General features: G+C 45.7%; 1 protein-coding gene across 12 annotated transcripts in view; it reads left to right on the top strand.

Annotated features, from left to right (window-relative positions):
- Trim66 (tripartite motif containing 66) overlaps window positions 1–17272 on the top strand; it is a 57342-nt gene extending 40070 nt beyond the window's left edge. For 4 of the 12 annotated variants that reach the window (XM_051192570.1, XM_051192577.1, XM_051192576.1 and 1 more), the window contains 10 exons: window positions 10201–10755; window positions 10870–11062; window positions 12465–12525; window positions 12952–13126; window positions 13422–13711; window positions 14090–14216; window positions 14983–15057; window positions 15322–15474; window positions 15874–16092; window positions 17014–17272. In XM_051192570.1, coding sequence (XP_051048527.1) covers window positions 10201–10755; window positions 10870–11062; window positions 12465–12525; window positions 12952–13126; window positions 13422–13711; window positions 14090–14216; window positions 14983–15057; window positions 15322–15474; window positions 15874–16092; window positions 17014–17073 — 1908 coding nt within the window. In that variant the 3' untranslated portion in view covers window positions 17074–17272. The remainder of the gene's footprint in view (window positions 1–10200; window positions 10756–10869; window positions 11063–12464; window positions 12526–12951; window positions 13127–13421; window positions 13712–14089; window positions 14217–14982; window positions 15058–15321; window positions 15475–15873; window positions 16093–17013) is intronic. The other 8 variants (XM_051192581.1, XM_051192580.1, XM_051192572.1 and 5 more) reach the window with 6 other exon arrangements.
- The last annotated feature ends 2719 nt before the right edge of the window (window positions 17273–19991 follow it).

Genomic DNA, 19991 nt, shown 5'->3' with positions numbered 1-19991 from the left:
GGTCCATCTCACTGTGGTGCTGCAGTCTGGTGGGAGAAAAACAGCCACCAATAGTAAGTTTAGTAAGTTATGATGGAACACTACAGCTGTCCTTGAGGTGTACCCTCCTGGAGCACTGACTCTGGGAGAGGAGACTGCTCACAGGACACCTCCAGGAAGTTTACTTTGCACTAAGATGTAAGGAAGTTGGAGAAAGGATATAGTGGAAAGGAATGGCAATCTTGGAAGGTTCAAGTTGAGAGAAAGCCCTGGGCTTCTGTAGGGGTTTTGGATGAATTGGCTTGACAGGAACAGGAGTGCACCTGGGAATGGGAGTGATTGGAAGGCCTTGCCTGTTATGCTTGGAATTGGAATTCAGTATTGGGGCTGGGGTAGTTGACTGAAGGATTTTCAGCTAGGCTTGAATTAAATTTGAAAGGTCACTTCAACTAGAGATCAATGGTAGGAGAGACCAGACTAGTACTGAGGAGAGAAGTTGAATGGAACAAGTAGCCATGGAAGGAAGAGGAAGCCAAGATTTCAAGGGCTATCAGATGACAAGGGCTTTGAATTCAGTGTCTGATTGATGACAGGAACTGAGACAGAAAAAGTCCTTTGCCTCAAAATCCTAGTCTGTCTTGGTCCTGGGAATGGGAGCATGGATAAAGAACATACTGGAAGGGAGGGGTGATGCTTTGAATTGCTGATGCTCTCCCATGGACATCACATTAGAAGACAGACATTTTCAGTGTCCGGAATTCAGCAGGAAGCCTGAGATTTGGTAGTGCTTAAGTGTTGGGAAAGCCATGCAGAAAACACTGTTTCTCATTTGGAGGGGGTATAACCATGTTCTTACATATAGTATGGAGGATGGGAGGGAATTGTGCTCAAGCACAGTGACTATATTGTCTGTGTGAGTGGCTCTGGGGCTCTTTGAGTAATAAGGGGATACTTGAGCCATTCTGGGTGGCTGCAGGTTGGCAAAGGGTTAGTGAAGACTCTGGTAACTGTAACTTCTTGTTCTAAACTGCTCTTGGTCATCATGACTTGGGGCCCACATTGAGGTATGGGGCAAGGGTCAGGATGATGGTCTGGCATTTTCAAAGATGTGTTTATAAGGCTTCATGCCTGAGGCTCCCAGAAAAGAGCCTGCTACTGTGGGTAAGAGGGAGCTTTGGGTTGTAGAGAGGCTACTGCCATAAGGAGAAATGCTTTAATTTTGAAGTAATTTAATTCTGTTAAAGCTGGGGTTGGGCAGAATAAAAGGTATGAAGTTTGAGGATACCAAATATTTTTAACACCTCATTACTGTTAAAAAAGAAATTTCCACAGGTTTTTACATGATCATTCTACTTTGTGTCTTTGTGTTTATCCTAGCAATACTATGAGGAAGCCACTTTCTTATTCCCCTTTGAAAGATATGGAAACTGAGACACAGAGAGATTAATTGACCCACCTAAGAGTTATGCAGCTGCCTATGGGCAATGTTAGGACTAGAACACAGGCTCCTGACTCAGCCTTGCTCAGTGACTGGGTTAAGTGGCCTCTGTGTACTGCAGTGGGAGAAAGAGAGCTCCATTTTGGCCTCTTACCTACTGGATTTTGTCTTTGAAGTAGCCCGGACTTTGCTGGAAAGAGTCCTTAGGACCCAGCTCCCTTTGACCTTTGTTCTCTGTAGAAGTGTTTGGGTCTGCAGCCATTCCTCAGCTTGTGCTGGTCTATGGGTGCCAGGGAAGTGAAATGTCCATCTAAAGGTCGTAGACCAGAGGAACCTATGGCACCACGCTCTTGTGGGCATTCCATGCCAACTCTATTGCCACTAGGAAGACTTTGATTAGAACACCTGTTGCTCCTAAATGACCTATGATGAAGACATTGCAGCTGAAGATAAGATGTTTCTAGAAGGAGAAGCTCTGTGCTCTCACTTGTCCTGCCACCTTCCATGCAGCCAGCAGGATGTCCTTGACTTTAACCACCTGGCACTGGCTGTTGACCAAACTTCCTAATCTTGGTTTAGCTACTCTGAAAGCACCATGGACACAACTCCACAACACAACCTCTTTACATCCCTGGTGAATCTGGAAGACATGTTTAATGGCTTCTGTTCATACTTCTGAACTAATCACCTGATGAACACCCATGATCTTTATCCTTAGAGCACTCTCAGGACCACAGGTCCAACCACAGAGAGCCCAGCCGAGGCCCTCAACACCTGCAAGAGAGTTCTCTGCTGTACAAGGTGCAGCCCCGGTTCTTCCAAAAGGACTTTGAGGTCACTGGGGTGCTGTTCATGCCTTAAGAGGAGCCTGGGATATATTTCCACCAAACAATGCAGAAGCATTAGGTGTCCCGGTGACCCAGATTGTTAAGGAAGATGCAAATAAGCAAATGATAATAACTGAGGTGGAAAGAGGTTATACCACTATCATGTTTGAGCCCTGAACACTTAATTTAACTCTTTAATGGCTTCATAAGATTTTTATCAGCCTGTAGAGGAGGAAATTCCAGTGTAGAGATGAGAAATGCCTCACTTAAATTCTCACTGTAATGCTGGCATATGTGAGAAAGAACACCTGAATACAGGGTTGCAGACCAGATCCTGTATCCTCAGTCTCAGCTCTGATCTTATAGTCACATAATATGGCCCTGAAAGCAGCAAAGATGTTCCCAGGGTGATGAAGCCTTCTTAGCACATGTCCTACGTCTCAGTCAGCATTTGCAGGACTGTTCGAGGATCTGCTGTCTTGCTCAGGAAGCAAGTCAAATACTCCTCAGTTGCCTCTGAATTTATCCCCTTTAAGAAGCCCTCTCTTTAGTTCTCGCATGATTTCCCTTACAGACCAAAACTAAGACCCTCACCCACATCTCCTGGTCCATGAGGAAACAGACACTTACTCATAGACTGAGGGTTTCCTCCAGTATCCTGGGTAAATACCTCTGACCATCTTTCCCAAGCCTCCAAGGTTTTAAGTTCCACTTAGCTGGCTTTCACTTCAGACTTCCTGAATTCCTCTGAGGCCTTTCCTCATCCTCCCACCTCAGCCTCTAGGATCCTCTTTGCCTCTTTGTTTTTCTCAGCTCTTCAGGGCACTGGGTACTTTTCAATTCTTTTCTCTTTATCTCCTATGATCCTATTTGAGTCTGGTCAGTGGGATATCTATGTACCCATCAGGGTAGCCTTAATACAGGAGCCCTCAATGACAACCAGAGCAACAGCACTACTATTAAAAATCAACATGTAAAAAACATTATGTGCCAGGCAGTGGTAGCTCATGCCTTTAATCCCAGCACTCAGGAGGCAGAGACAGGCAGATTTCTGTGAGTTCGAGGTCAGTCTGGTCTACAGAGCAAGTTCCTGGACAGATAGGGATGTTACACAGAGAAATACCAAAAAAAAAAAAAAAAAAAAAAAAAAAAAACCCAAACCAAATCAAAAACCCCAAAACAAACAAAACAACCCACTATGTGACACCAGTTACTAGATAAGTTGGTTGCTTCCTCCCCTGTCTTGTTTGGCTGATTGGTGATCTACTGTTAAACCAGCCTGCCTATCTGGAACTATTGAAGCTCTCAGATATTTTGAACATTTAATTCATAAGTCAGTTTACCTCTATAAGGTAAATTACCTCTCCTTACCTGAGTCCTAGCTACAGTGAGAGTTTTTCAGTGACTGTCTGAGACATAGATCTCACATCATTGGTCCCTTTCCTAATGTACATCAACCCCCTGCTATTTGGTGAAACCACCTGGAATCAGAAGTGAGTAGGCATAGCTTTGGAGTAGCAACAGAAACATATGTCATAAACCCAGGCTGTTATATCATGTGTGAGATCATAACCCCCCCCCCCCACACACACACAGGATATAATTAGCGTGGTTAATCAAGCAAATTTAAAGACACGATTTTATTTAGAAGTTGCCCGTTTTTCCTTCCTTCTTCCATTCTCTCTCCCTTTCTTCCTTTCTTCTTTCTTTCCTTCCTTCCTCCTTTCTCTCACTTTTTTGTTTTGTTTTTTTCTTCCTTCCTTCCTTCCTTCCTTCCTTCCTTCCTTCCTTCCTTTCTTTCTTTCTTTCTTTCTTTCTTGACACAGGGTTTCTCTGTATAGCTTTGGCTGCCCTGGAATTTTCTCTGTAGATCAGACCGACCTCAAATTCAGGGCTCAGGGATTCTGCCTTTGTCTCTTGAGTGCTGAGATCAAAGGTGTGTGCCACTACGCCCAGCTTAAGAAATTGCTCATTTTCAGCATTCAAGCAATAAGCAGATTATAAGTAGGGAGGACTTTCCAAGAAAGAAGACAGTGACTTTGCCTAGAGAAAAGCCACCATATGAGATTGTTAGAAAGACAGTTAAGCCCTTCATTTTTAAAATCCTCTGAAACTATCACTGGACTCTAGCAGTTTCAGCCACTAATTTACATGTTAGGCTCCATTTGTTCTGCTTGATGAGACTGTGTGCAAGTTAAAATTTTAGAAGTCATCCCTTCCAAAATAATGTTCTTAAACCAATTCACTTTGTTGTTGAAAAAAAGTATGTTTCAGATATCTGGGAATGAGTTGATGAGGAACACCACACCATCTTCCCTGCCTTATCCCCAGAAATGTTACCTTGCTGGAAGAGCCAGAGGCATAATAAACTCAGGACATGTGCACTATGTGTCTGTTTATTATTTCACAATTACTTCTACTAGGGCATCAGGTTTCTAGTCAATGGCACAAAATTAAGACCAGCCGCATATTTACCAGACCAGAATCCCTAGTCTTGGGTCTAGGTGGACTTAGGAAGTCTGCATAATCACTCTGTGTCTCAATTTACCTTCCTGTTAAAGTGAAAGAACAATGCTTTCTCTGGACTTTGAGAATACCATGTGGCAAACACTAGAACAGCAATAACCATACATTGAGCTCCAGAAGGAGATGCAAGTGGTAAAGCGGGGAAGAGGGTGGGCAGCAGTTTACATTCAGAACAGAAGACAGGCTAGCTGGGAAAGGGCTGCATGGTGACCAACAGAAGAGGCACAAGTTACAGCAGACAAAAAGGAGAGAGAGCCAGGATGGACTTAGTCGCCTGCTTAGTGCACCCACACCCTGAGTTCTATCCTCAGTGCCTCATAGAACTGGTGGAGTGGTACAGCACTTGAGAGGTGGAGGCAGGAAGAGCTGAAGTTCAAGGTCATCCTCAGCTACATAGCAACACCTGGTCTCAACAAACAAATAGAATGAAGTAAGAAGAAAGGCAAAGAGGAAGAAAGGGACCGAATAGGTGGCAATGTACAAATGTGGAGGAGGAGGGCAGTTGGGAATAAGTGAGGTGATGCTAATTAAGGGAGTTAAGAATGGGTTCTTAGGCCCAGGGTGGTCTCCCCTCATCCTCTAAAGACCTGAATTAGAAACATTCAGTAAATGTGTGTTTGTTTGTTTTTGGTATTTTGACTCTTTCTGAACTAGAAAATACTTTATGTTCACTTGCAAACTTCAGAATAGACGCCTTATGAAATCTGAAGGTTTTGGGTGATGAAGCTGAGAAGTCAGTTACCTGTTAACAGTTCAGATAGTAAGTCATGATTTTGTGAGGATTTATGGCAGGAAATGCACTTTTGTTGTCTGTTGTTTGACCTCTGAATCACACTGGGTGCTGCAGAGGGCAGGCACTCTCTTCTCTCTGGGAGAAACTCCTTCTGTGAATGAGGTACTGGCTGCCAGACAATGTGGCCACATTCCCAAGCCCTTCTACAACCCTAGCATGTTCTTTAGAAGCCCTTCTCTCCTCCCTGTCTGTGACACTACATTTCACAGAGCCAGAAAAGTATCAAAAGTAACTGACATGGTATATATAGGTTCCAGAAATGCCATGTTTGTGAACACGTGTGTGTGTGTGTGTGTGTGTGTGTGTGTATATACATGCACACTCACCCACGTTTTAAGAGTTATTTTATGTGTATAGGTGTTTTACTTGTATGTATGCCTGTGTATCATATACATGCTTGGTAACCATAGAGGTCAGAACAGGGTATCATATCCCCTGGGACTGGAGTTACAGATAGTTGTGAGCTGCCATATGGGTGCCAGGATTCAAACCTAGGTCCTCTGGAAGAGCAGCCACTAGAGCTCTTAGCTACAGAGCCATTGGTGTACTAGCTCTGTCATTGTGCTTTTACATCCTGTAGAAATGGGTTCAGGGCTCAATTGCTCTTGACACTGCTTTTAAGTTTCTTCTCCCAAGGAAGTTTCCCAGGTTTTACTCCTGTTAGTGTTGGTCTCCTCATGACTGGGTATAGACATGGAGAAGAAAGAGACAAGTTATAGGAGTAGATCACCAGTAGACTTGCTTCAAAATAAGCTCAGTCTTCCTGGTCCCTTCTTATTCTGTTATTGTATAAATTCATGTGTCATTGCATGAAGTAAGAGTTGGTGGAAGGAAAAAAAAAAAAAAGAATTGGGAGAAGGGACTTGATGTCCTCAGATAAGGTATGTTCTTTGATTTGGCTTTATGCACAACTGAAATGATTATTTGGATGGTCTAAATGGATTCTGGATTAGCATCATGAATCTCATTAAGAGCTTGCTGGAGCGTGCACAAAACCCTGAGTTCAATCCTTAACTACCTTATAAAGTGGGACCTAATGGTATGTCTTTAATCCTAATACTTGAGAGAAAGCGGCAGAAGGATCAGAAGTTCAAGGTCACCCTCCACTACATATTTATGCAATTCCTGTATCTGTCATGGGTAGACAAAACAAACATTAGAATTAAGTTAAATATGTCATGTGGGGAAAAGGGGGAATGATATAGTTGAAAGGATTAGTTTGTTCTATATTAAAAGTGCAATGCATTAATCACCAGATATTCTGTCTATAGATAAAGAACTATTGATTTTTAGAAAGCTCTGGTAGGGTACAACCAAGACAACTCAGGGACAGCTCATTCCTGCAGTATCCCATGGATTCCTCACAACAGAAGACAAGGCTAGCTGTATCTCACTGAGAGGCTCACAAAAGACCCTAAAGTAAATATTCTGGAAGTAGCAGCAAAAAGGAGAGAAGGCCAAGGCAGAGCAAAGTGGACATACTCGAGGACTCAGCCACACTCAGTCTCCAGCCAGAAAGCCACCAGATTCTGGTCTCAATCTCTTTTGCTGAGCTCTATGCCTACTTCACTTTTGGTTGAAGCATCTATCTGTTCATCGTTGCTCTGTAGACTACTTAGCAAATTAGAAATTTTTTACTGAAGACTGAACTACCAAGCAACATGTAAAAAAAAGCACAACTTTCCATGGAAAGACAAATAAAAAGTGTTTAAGTCATCTATTTTAAAACTGAGAAGACTAAGGAAATGTAAACTTTAAAAGTTGATAATTCATAAAGGAATAGGATAGGGAGAGAAGAGAAAAAAAGATAACAAAGAAAAGAAAAAGGTGGCAATCACGAGAGGCATAAAGGGGGATGGAAGGGGAGGGAGAGCAGATACTAGAAGGGTGAAGAAATTGATGTGGAGGGTGGGACATACTGAAGAGGAGTCAGATGGAGTCAGGCCCTGCCTGAGTGTGGTTCCAAAGGTCAGATCTGGACTCACATGTAGGAAGAGCTCCCTCAGGTGTCTTAGGATGCCTTGGCAGCAGGATATTAACAGGATGGCTATGTAAACCAATGCAGAAGGGGCCAGCCATTGGCAAAAAGCTAGAAAACACAAGAGAAAGAAATGTTACTTAATACACCATCTAATGTATGCACAGAAAATCGAAAGTGAGTCTAACAAGGAATCTGGGTACAGGATCAACATGATCAATTGTATTTCTATGTACGATTTTAAAAAAAGGAAATGGAAAACATTCAAGATCATGTTTTATGGAAACATTGAAGACGACTTTCCGAGACTCATTTATTTACAAGGGCTTTGCAACAGAATACTACAGTGGATAGCTAAGGTTTACAGACCAGACATCCTAAGTGTTGACATGAATTGTGTCTTTTAACCTTCACAACAACTTCTCAATGGTTACTGTGAGGGTTAACTGAGGCAGTATGTGTAAAATACTAGCAAACTGCTTCTTACTAAACTTCAGCCCTCCAAAGCCAGTCATAATTTTAGGGACAACTCAGAGACAGTCAGTTAAGTGGAATTAAGCTGCTGATTACTCATCTCAGCATTTGTAGAGTCAACAGTCCCATAGCACTGCTTTGAAATTTCAATTAGCTCATTATGCCCTGTATTCACCCAGACACTGCTCTTGGGTCTAGGAATAAAGTGGGTAAACAAAATAGGCCAAAATCGATGCTTTGAGGGACTTTAGTTTCATAAGGAACAGCATCCCATCACTGTATCATGGATGTGCCACAGGTTGAAAGGACTGGTGTTTTGGGAGCATCATTGGGTTGGGGATATGGTACACACAGACACACACACACACACACACACACACACACACACACACACACACACACACCCTGGAAGTAGGGAGCTGAGCTCTAAAGGGCAAGTGGAACAGGGCTGGAGCAAGGAGAATGGTCTGCAGAGAAGACAGACTCTGGAGGGGGTGAGGGCTGCCAGAGACACCTGATATGTTTCAGGAGCTAAGGAGAGTGTCTGAAGGCTTGGATCACAGAGAATGGGGAGAGGCTTGTTCTTTAGTTTGTGGCTACGAAGGGTCACCTGGGTCTTGGGAGTTTTTTCAGGATTTTTGTATTCATCCTGAAGATAGTGGAACACACTGCAGGCTTTAATGAAAGGCTCCATGTGGTCTGATGCGTGTTTTGCAAGTGTCTCTGCTGAGGAGGCCACTCCTGTTGTCTAGGGATACAGGGACGTGGGTTAACACTTTGACTCTGTCTGTAGAGAGGGAAGAAGTAATAGGTATATCTGAATTACAGGACCTGGTGTTAGCATGGGAACAAGGAGGGATGCCCCTATGCTGCTCCCTCTAGCATCTAACTTACAAAGCTGAGTGACCAGGAACAACATTCACAGGGAGGAAAGCCATCTTTCTTTATACTAGGAAATAGCTTTACTAAACCTTTATATTGGAACCTGAGAATGTATTGAAGTGTTTACTGCCCTCAGGAAATTTGAATACTTCACACTTGGGGGAAAGAATGACAGATTTGGGACATTGATCTTGAAAGTTTTCAGCTGCATGCTCAAATGTTTTTTTCCCTTTAATTTCCAAAAGTAGACAAATTGGTATATATTCAATCTTTCTTTTTTTCAAGAACAACAGGCTTATCATAGTTCTAAATTCATGAAAGTTACATTTAAAACTGGTCTCTTGCCTTCTCACCCCCACCAAATCTGTTTCTTTAATCTGAAAACTGTATACAACCGGTGACCAAAATCACCCTTGTTTTCAACTCCTTTTTAGTAACATGTCAAGTCCCCTTTTCTCAGCACCCCATGTAGTTAGATTTCTGCTTGAAATAGTCTCACCACATCTGATGGCTGCGCTGCTAGGACCATGTTAAGAGTTGCTCTCAAGTTCTCTTCCTGTGGTCTGGAGTGACTTTGGCAGGTATACCAGTGCTAGAAAAGACCTTCCTTGATGAAATCCATCATTCAATGCTAGTACAAGTTGCAAGCTTGCTGCAGACTCTGGAGTTAAACTGGGCTCCCCTGGACAGAATGAGACCCCCTGGAACCTTGGCATGAGGGAGCAGCTCTGAATACCACAGTTCTTGTTTTTTATAACTTCTGACCAGTTTTATGTAGGAAAGTATCCCATAAAGTCCCTTAAAGTGAAGGAAGGGAAGCCACAGATAATATTAGTCCAGACTGGAAGTGTGAAATTAGCAAGTCATACTAATGCTTTGCTTCAGTACAGGACTAGGGTTGGGGAATACAGCCCATAGGGCATGTGTGGACCTTAGGTCAGATAGTAGGTGTGACCCTCAGGTCAGGTGGTAGGTGTGAACCTCAGGTCAGGTGGTAGGTGTGAACCTCAGGTCAGATGGTAGATTTTCTCCTTTTCTCATTTTCTCTGTGGTACATGCATGCGTATGCATGCAGCACACACACACACACACACACACACACACACACACACACACACCTCTCACATACCTCTCACACCTTAGCTTGTACCTCCCTCTATGTCAGAACCTAGTAGCTTCCTTGGTGGTGGGAATTGTGACAGGACTTCATGAGCTGCCTTAGCTCCCAGTGGCAGCCCCTAAATGCAGGCAAATGGAATCTCAGAGTTCTTGTGGAATGGGTCTTTTCTCCCTACATTCCCAGTTGACAGCCCAACTCTACCCATGCCCTTTTCTGCAGCACTCCACTTCAGTGAGCATCATGGGCTTTTCCAACACTCTGGAGATGGAGTTGTCATCTACCAGGCTGGCGAGGACCATAGAGCCACAGATCCACAGGGTGAGCAGCCTGACAGCTGGTCCTACCCACACAATTCCGAGCCTGATGAGTGGCCCACCACAAGCTGTGTCTAGCCTGATGAGTATTTCAAACCATGCCGTGCCCAGCCCAGCCAATCATCTGCAGCCTGTGCCAAACCTTGCACGTGGTACATTCCAGTCCATGTCCAACCTGAGGGGTGATTGCTCTCAGACCATTACAAGCCTGGCAAGCAACCATTCACAGGCTGGGCCCAGCCTAATGTCTGGGCACACTCAGGCTGTGCCGAGTCTGGCCACTTGTCCTCTGCAGGCCATGCCTCCAGTTTCTGACATACATTTGGAGACTAGATCCGCTTCCAGTCCTGGCTCTAGCCAAACTGCAGAGAGCCTGGGCCCTAAGGATGGGGCTGAGTCCTCCCTGGGGAATGCCCTATGTAAGGTAGGTCTTGGGAAAGTGGCATTCAACTTTTGTTTATTGTGAAGCCTTATCTTAGCAGTTTTGATGATGCCTGAATGTGTGACTTGATTCTTGTTGGGTTTTCCCCTTTCACAGATGGAAAGTGAGGATTGCACTCGCTTTACAGACTCAATAGGACAAGGCCCCATAGCTTCCAGTCTGGATGCTCCCAAGGATGTGGTTATTCCCTCAGAACTGGAGGAGCCGATTAACCTCTCTGTGAAAAAAACTTCCCTGGCACCAGTGATCAACACATCTACTGCTCTACAACAGTACCAGCACCCTAAAGGTAAGACTTGAGTAAGTGGCTGCCTTTCTTGTTTTCCATAGACTTGAGCAGGCCTCTCAGCACTTACAGGTGAGGTGGAGGCAGGTGGATGGGCTCGGCCTGGGAGATACTGCTTATGGGGCTTCCCTAACCATGGCATCCCTTATTGGTGTGGCCCACTTCTAATCTTCCCCATAGAACACATCCTGGGCAGTATGGCTTTGTATGTAGGCACACTTGAAGAATTTACTCCAAAAGAGCTAGCCTTGGCAAAATATGAGTGCAAAGGTGTGTCTGATGGTTCTAGTTAGGACATCAACTTTGTCTTTTGTGAAATGGATATCTACCATCTGCCTCAGTAAATGGGACTCACCAAACTACTTCATAGAATAGGGGACAAACAACTACAGGGAAATCATTTAGCCATTTTTCTCTGTAGCAGCAAGAATTTTCCATGTACTCAGCAGTCATGTGGATTTATGCAGTGCTTCATAGTGAAGGGAATTTGGACCACTGGAGATAGGCTCTGAGTTTCTTTTTAGGGAGCTGCCTTTTTCTCTCTACCACATGGGTCCTGTGGATTGAGTCAGGATGTCAGACTTGGCAGCAAGCACCTACACCCACTGAGCTGTCTCTACAGCCCACCAGTCCCTTAAGGTGATTTGTTTCAGTGTTGATCAGTGGTTTGTTTCATCTGAGAAGGCCTAATCAAGAAATAAGAGTCAAATATTGACCACTTAGGATTCTTTCATATGTGGTATTATTGCTTATTTGGAAATGGATCAGTCTATTTTGTAGGCACTTAATACATACAAGAACAATACCAACCAATGTTTTTCTGTTTATATTGACAGACCAATTGAAAAAATTACTGGTCCTTATTACATAGGTAATATTACCTTATATTTTATGCAGTTAAATCAAAATTTTAGAGCCAGTTTTGCCCAAGGAAAGCACATAGGACAGTGCTAATATATGGGAGTTCCTGTTTGTACCTCAGCACTGTTCCCTGCCCATCTGTGTTGATCGTGCTGTGCAGAGGTGCTCGCTCTCGGGTGGTGCTGGAATCTCCACACTAGCTGAGACTGAAGAGAATGGTAGGAGGTGACACTAGTGTACTGGAAATGGTTATTTGTGAGCTCTTAGAAGATAGCTCTCAGTGCCTCACCCAGCTCTTAGCTCTCCTTCAGCAGGCTCTGAGTATTATCTGTGCTAATCTTTGCCAAAAAGATGACAGCTTTCAGCCTCTCTCAGGAAGGGGACACATAGTAGGATTGTCACCATCATGAATGAGCACACTTGGTTAACAATTGTGTGGCCAGTGTATGACCAAAAGCCCAAATAACAGAAGTAAGTGGAAGTCTGAATGATGTTTGTTGCCACAAATGCATATCATAGCTATTTAATTTGTCTTTTGTCTTAGAATGTGAGAATATTGAACAAGGGGCCCTGGAACTGGATACAAAAGAGAATTCAAGAATCAGGTAATGATCCTTGGCTGACCTTCTTACCCTCAACTTCCTTCCTAAGAGGTTGGCACAGGAAGAATAAGAACTCCAAGCAGAAATTTGTCTATATCTGCCATCACCACCTGCTGGTCCTCAAGTGGGATCCATGTGGTTGAGTGCCTGTGATAGTTACAGGAGAGTCCCAGGCATTGTTAGGCATATATCTGTGTGTAACAGTCCTGCTCTTCAGGGAGCCCTCCTTTGACAACACATGGTACCAAAGGTCTTTCCAGTATTTGACAGGGTTGGCTGGGCTAAGCTTGGCAGGAGGCAGAATATGGACCTATAAAGGGTTAACTGAGGAGGCTGTTCATTTGTGGGATCATGAATGAGCCTAACTTAGAGATGGAGGCTACCCTATTGGAGCTCCTGAGGAGACCCAGGGTGTCTCTCTTACCACAGAGCCATCCATAGTGAGCCCAAGATTCCCTACGTGCGACTGGAGCGGCTCAAGATCTGTGCTGCCTCATCAGGAGAGATGCCCGTGTTTAAGCTGAAGCCCCAGAAAAACAGCCAGGATGGGAGCTTCCTGCTGGTGATAGAGTGTGGCACTGAGTCCTCTAGCATGTCTATTAAGGTACCTCTTGGCTCTGCTTGGTATAGGCTTGGAGCCTCTTGTTTTTCTTTGCTGCTGCTAGAATACTTCCTTTAGGGCCTTTTGTGAACCTTAGTGGGACTATAGCTAGCCTTGTCCTGTGCTGCATGGCATCTGCGAGATAGAGCAGGGTTGATAGGACTTGGCTGGCTTGTGGTCCTGGAGTAAGAGGTCCTCATAGTAAGTGCACAGTCTCTGCCAGTTTCCCCCCACCCCACCCCTGCCAACCATTTGTCAATATTGTGCTCCAAGTGCTCAGACTCACTTCTTCCCCAAGGTCAGCCAGAACAGCCTGCCTGATGCCACCCAAGGCCCAGGGCTGGGGGGAAGAAAGGTCACTGTCACATCTCTGGCTGGGCAGCGGCCACTAGAGGTGGACAGTGCATCTTCTGAAGAACACAGACTCATTCCCCGAAATATTGGAGCCAAAAAGTGCACCCCAGCCCCCATAGAGAATGAGGACTTCTGTGCTGTGTGCCTCAATGGTGGGGAACTGCTGTGCTGTGACCGCTGCCCCAAAGTGTACCACCTTTCCTGCCACGTGCCAGCCTTGCTCAGCTTCCCAGGGTGAGTCACGCCATCACCTGGCTAGCAGGGCTTTCTTCAGGGCCAGATCATGATTCTGGCCAGGCCCACAGTGCTCCCAGGGTGGGCTTATCTGGACTGGCACCAAGTCTGGTTCTGATAGTTGGTGAGCCCTTCAATGGTGTGCCTTCTACACACAGATTTATCCCATACCTAGCCCTATTTCCTCCCAACCCCCCCTTTTTAATTCATGACATCTTTATTTTACTTCTTTCAAGCCTGTGGCTAGCCCTCCATTCCCTTCATTGAGACAGGGCTGGGGACACCGTTTCTTACTTTATCACCCCCTTTTCTATGCCTGTCTTGTGCAGAGGGTTGGGGGAGGTTACTGAGTGTAATATGGTCTCACCTGCTGTACAGGGGAGAGTGGGTGTGCACCCTGTGCCGCAGCCTGATGCAGCCTGAGATGGAGTACGACTGTGAGAATGCCCGCTACAGTCAGCCCGGAGTGCAGGCATCTCCCGGCCTGAACATGTATGACCAGAAGGTAGGGAAGGGTTTGGGAAACAGAGTTTTCTCTATGAGGCAGCCCCTTGTGCCTGTGGAAGCCAAGGTTTTGCCAGGGGGATGCAAGCCTTGTGGGAGGGTGAGCTTTGTTAATCAGCTGTGACATTACTGTGACAAATACCTGAGAAAATGCAGTTAAAGCATAACAGGTTATTTTGACTCAGGGTTTCAGTTTGTGGTCACTGGGCTTCCTTGTCCCTAGGTCTCTGGTGAGGCAGAAACAGTACAGTGGGGAGCATGTGGGAAAGCAGAGCTTGCCTCATGGCGGTCAGAAAGCAGAAAGAGAGAAGGGAGCCCCAGGGACAAAATATACCCGGCAAGGATGTGGATGACCCACTTCCTCCCACTAGCCACCATCCCTTAAAAGTCTCACCTGCTCCCACAGTCCAGTGTGGATTGATCCCTGTGCTAGGCTGGAGCCTTCATGGTTAAGTCACTCTGCAGAGATCCTGCATCTGAACTGTTGTCCTGGGACCAAGCCTTCAATACACGAGCTTCCTTCGGGGAGCAGGAAGAATAGGGGGTGCATTTAAGGCCATGGGCCACACCTGATGACTTGGCCTGTGGGAATTTATGTGATTGTCCCTTCCCCAGAAGTTTTATTCTGGCCTGGAATCCCAAGATGGCTTCTTAGGGTGGCTGACACCCTTGAAGTCAGAGCCAGACTCTTATCAGGGCTACCATCTTTAGTTATCATTGAGGCAGAGCCAGAGCAGTATGTCCTTTGCCTCTTGTGATTTCTGCAGAAGTGTGAGAAGCTGGTCCTGTCCCTGTGCTGCAACAGCCTCAGCCTGCCCTTCCACGAACCAGTCAGCCCCCTGGTAAGGAGGTCCTGTGCTTCTGCCTGCTGCTTTCCTTTCTGCTCAGGGGACCCTCTGGGAGTCACTGCCGTCCCTGATTCTTCCTCTCCCTCACAGCTGCTACTGCATCAGACCCCACTTAGCAAGTGACAACTCTTCTCCCTCTTTCCATACTTTTATTCCTCCTCTCTTCTCCTCCTTCATTTACATTCTAACTCACGCTGCATTTCCTTGTTTCTTAGCTAATCCCTGTGCTAATTTTCTCTTTCCATTTCCTTCCCCAAGGCCAGGCATTATTACCAGATTATTAAGAGGCCCATGGACCTATCGATTATCAGGAGGAAGTTGCAAAAGAAGGACCCAGCTCACTATACCACTCCAGAGGAAGTGGTGTCAGATGTGCGCCTCATGTTCTGGAACTGTGCTAAGTTCAATTATGTATGTTGGGTTTATTTTCATTATTTCACAGTGACCCTAAGACTATCATAGCTGGGGGCAGATGTGGGCAAGAGAGTCTGGGAGCAGAGTCCTGGGGTTTGCTATGGTTTAAAAGCCCTCTCCCAAATGTGGGTACTAAGCATGGATTCAGAAGGATTGGGGGAGGTACTAGTAACTGGCCAACTATGGATATCTTCCAAGATTACTTCTGCTTTATGAGCTGCTACCAAATGGGTTATCTTGAGTCCTAGGAGAATATGCCAAGATCCAGGTCTCTCAGGATGAGATTCCAAGATGGGACAAGTCAGGCTTGTGCTTCCTGTATCCCTTCTGATGGAGGGGCATAGAGGAGATGGCCTGGTAGAAACAGGCTGGACCACTACTGTCTCCCCTCACCAGCCTGACTCGGAGGTTGCAGAGGCTGGTCGCTGTCTGGAAGTATTCTTTGAGGGCTGGCTAAAGGAGATCTACCCAGACAAAAGCTTTGCCCAGCCCCAGCAAGAGGATTCAGACTCTGAGGACGTGTCTGGCGAGAGTGGCTGTTCCACCCCTCAGGGCTTCCCGTGGCCTCCCTACATGCAGGAAGGCATCCAACCCAAGAGGCGGCGGCGACATATGGTAAAGAGCTGCTGCCATCCTGAGGGCAGGGTGGATGGGCAGTGGCACTGGCAAGGGGGCACCTGAGCATCATGAGAAGAGCATAAGATGGAGTTGTGTTGCTGAACTGTCACTCTCCACCCATTAGCATATGAGAAAGGTAGGGTGATACGGAGATCACCAACCCCAGTTATCAGTGAAGCCTGAAATTTAGAGAGGCCCATGTTCCTGCCCAGGAACCTCTAGGGTGAAGGAGTTCTGACTCCCACCTCAGTATTAGTTATACTACCCTATGTGATGCACTTAGAGTGAGAGCTACCTGACATCAGTGCCTGATTCCTGCCTGGACCAGAGGGAGAAAAGAAGGGACCCTTTAAGCTCCTGGCTGTAGGAAGGAAGCATAGGGCATGCTTGTGACAGAGAGACTTCCAGGACCTTCTGGATCTCTCGTCTGTGTAGACCTGAAAGATCACTCTCCTTCCCTCCTTTCCTCCCTTCTTATGTCCCTCCCTCTCCCCTTGTCTCCTTTCTTTCCCCTTTCTTCCTCCAAACCCTCTTCCCATGTTTCCTTTTTGCAATAGGATATTACTATATAGTCAAGGCTGGATTGGAACTAACTATAGAGACAAGGTTGGCCTTACATTTGTGACAATCCTCCTACTTCCTCTTCCCAAGTGTTAGGATTATAGGCATGTGCCACTACCTGCAGCCATTCTGTTAAATCCCACTAAAATGTGCTGCTAGCCTCCTGTGTGCCAAGGTCTGGCCAGAAACACCTGGTATTTACAATACTTGGTGCATTGTATATAGAGCCTTTGGTGAGCTCTGCCATTGCATTTCCAGGGTAAAATATATCAGCTCTGGGGAATCCCAATCCTGACCCTGATCCCCTTCGGTTTAATGAATCCAAATTTGTATATTCCAATTTTCTTTTATCTCAAGGAGAATGAAAAGACAAAGAGAATGTCATTTCGCCTGGCCAACAGCATCTCGCAGGTGTGAGAACTGGAAGGAGTCGGAGCACTCTGGTAGCCGATGTCCCACCCTCTCGACCATCCCTCCCCATCCTTCAGCTTATTCTCTTCAGAGTGTGGCTGTGAGATGAGTCTTGTTGAGCGGGTAGCACTCCCTTCATCATTTGCATCTCTAGCATTTATTTGGGAGCCATAGTGCATCCACCATAAAGAAGATTTCAGTGAAACAGGGAAGAGGGAGGTTCCTCATTGCCAGAGTAATCGGACATACAGGATACATGCCTCTCAAAGCTCTGGAGGATCTGACTTCCTCATGAGCTCGCTCCCCTCTCAGCAGCCAGGGCTCAGTAACACTATGTGTCTGAACTCCTGGCTTAGAAGTGGGTACAAGAAAGGATGTGAGATGTGGATATATGGCAGGCCTGTGATCCCTGTCCCAGCACAGCCAAAGACTGTCACTGTTTGCCTTCGCTTGTCCTGTTGGGACAGAGGTATCTGCCACTGGCAGAATAATGGAGGTTTCTCGAGGCCCTAGGTCTCAATTGGTGCCTATTTGGGTTCTAACGGTTTTCAGGGTATTTGCTTTTCATGCCCCCTTTCCTGAGCAGGACTTGGGTGGTCACTGTGAAATGCTATGTGTGGTTTGGAACTCTTGCCTGAGCTAGGCGGCAGTGTAAAGACCAGATTTCACTTACATCCAGAAGATGCCAGCTTCAGAGTCTGTCCCTCTGTGTCCTAGCTCTGGGTTAATAACACTTCAGAATCTACCTTCTCAGAAGTGACTATTATGTGTGTCAGTGGCTCTTCCTTGGTCATCTCTATTCAGACATCTGCATCTTGAGTTTTACTTGGGCGAAGTGTGAGGTGGTGTCTGCTGCAGGTACAGAGTTCCCTGGCAAGAATAACCCACAGCCAGTACAGTGTGCTGGGCCTTTTCTCCTGCCCAAGATTCTAGTTCTCTTTTTCACACAACCAAAGATCAGAACTGTGGCCATGCTGTTCACAGTCCAGAAGCAGCCAACACTCTGTTACTCTTTTGTAGGAGCTTGGAAAAGGCAGTGGTGACTGGTAGAGTTTAACTGAGCTAAGGGCAGAGAAGGGGAATCCTTTAGTGACTCTGAGATAATTCTAGGGTTGTGGTTCTCATAGAATGCTCAGAAAGACATTCTGGAAGCCATGAGCAGCAATAGAACTGCAGGCCACATTATAGATGGATCTCCACAGTGTAGGCAGGGTTTGGAAGGAAGCCTCTGAGACATATACAGGGACAGGCTTCTTCCTAGGCAAGGTCTTGCTTGAGGAAGGACCTATTGATTATATTGTTGGTGGAGATGGCATCTCAGTGACCTGGTCCTGAGGCATGACAGGGCTGATTTCAGGGGACTCCCAGGGCGTTGCTTTGTTTTTGCAAAGAGGTGTAATTTGAGGAAGTGATTATTCATAGGGCCTTTGCTAGGAAGCCATCTTCTTTTTACCAGAAACCTTTTCTTCTCTCTGTGGGAGAAGCAAAAGCACTCAATCCATTTTCTATTGGACTAAGGGAGCATGTTGACATCGAAGCCCTGCCCACTGCCTTGTCATTCAGCCGCACTGCCAAGCTCTTCAGTAGATAGGCTTCCATATCCTGCTGTCTAGCTCCAGGCAGCTGAATCCAGTTCATTTCTAGTCAGGTAACCTTTGAAAACAGGCTTTGCTCCTCATGTTCACAAAGCTTTTTGTTGGGGCGCTGGGTATTTCTCTTTTGGTTTTTGAATCTTTTTCTCTAATTGGTCTGGTAAGATTCGTTCCTTTTGTGCCTTCCTAATCCCTGCTTTGGGCATCTTTCCTTTTGTGGTACATATTCCATATTTCATGGTGTTTGGCCCTGGAAAGCCACTGAACACTGTGATAGCCTGAAACTTATTAGCCTTTCCTGGATCAGCTGGCAACTGTGCCTGTGACATGGAAATGCCTGATTCAAAGCCAGCTTCCTCTTTCTTGGTACAGCTGTAGCTTGGGTGTGTCCTGTTAGAATAAGCGTCAGCTTCTGGGCCCAGAGATCTTGGAGATATGGTAGGCAGTCCACTGTCCTCTTTCCACTACAGAGCCCCTCTGTGCTGAGAGGTTCCCTCTGGGCATGTGAGCAGGGTAGAGAGGAAAGAGGAATGCCCTTTCTTCCAAGGATGCGAGGCACTGGCCATCATTCCTTCCCTATACTGACTAGCCCATGGGATTTTTCCTAGAACTACATTTTTAAAGTCATCTTTTTTTGCATGCAAAATGCAGAACTGAAAGTTTAAGAAATTTAAAACAAACGAAACATTTGTTCACTAAGTAAGTTTTGCTCTTTGGCTCTTCAATATTTTCATTGGATCCTGGAATGATTTTATTCCCATATGGTCCAGTCTTAAAGTCAGTTCAGCTCTTTGGCCCTGGACAAAGTCATGCAATGGAAGTGCAATGTGTTCTGGATGTTTTGCTGCAGAGTGCAGCCCTAGAAGACAAGACACTTCTTTTTGGCTGTGCTGAGAAATGTGATAGTAGGATGGCTTCAGTGGACACAAGGGGATTTTAGTGCAAAACTTGATGCAGTATGGACTTTAAAAGCATTCTTTCACAAAATATGGGTGGTAGGTTGACCCACCTGAATTCTAGAAATAGGTACATGACTGCTGTAGGAACCTTGCTGAGTGGTAGCCACCAGGCCTTCCTTGGACATTGCTCCATGTATGCATTGTTGCAAACTCAGTGAATGTTGGTTTCCTATCCCTAGTTTTGCCACAGCCTTTGCATGCTTCTCAATATCTAGGCCCCTCCTTGTAGCTGCTCTCTGCCCCACCCCCCTTTATCACATTGGTCATTTGTTCAACTTCTGTCTTTGCTTCCCTGCCCCCTCTCCTCCAACCCCACTCACTGCTGTGCTTATTCCCTCCTTCCTTTGTTCATTTACAAGACTGTATCCCTCTC

This window comes from Phodopus roborovskii, unplaced genomic scaffold, assembly GCF_943737965.1.
Source record: "Phodopus roborovskii unplaced genomic scaffold, PHOROB, whole genome shotgun sequence".
NCBI lineage: Eukaryota > Metazoa > Chordata > Mammalia > Rodentia > Cricetidae > Phodopus > Phodopus roborovskii.
Note: the sequence above shows the minus strand (reverse complement) of the source record. Positions and strands in the feature narration are given on the sequence as shown.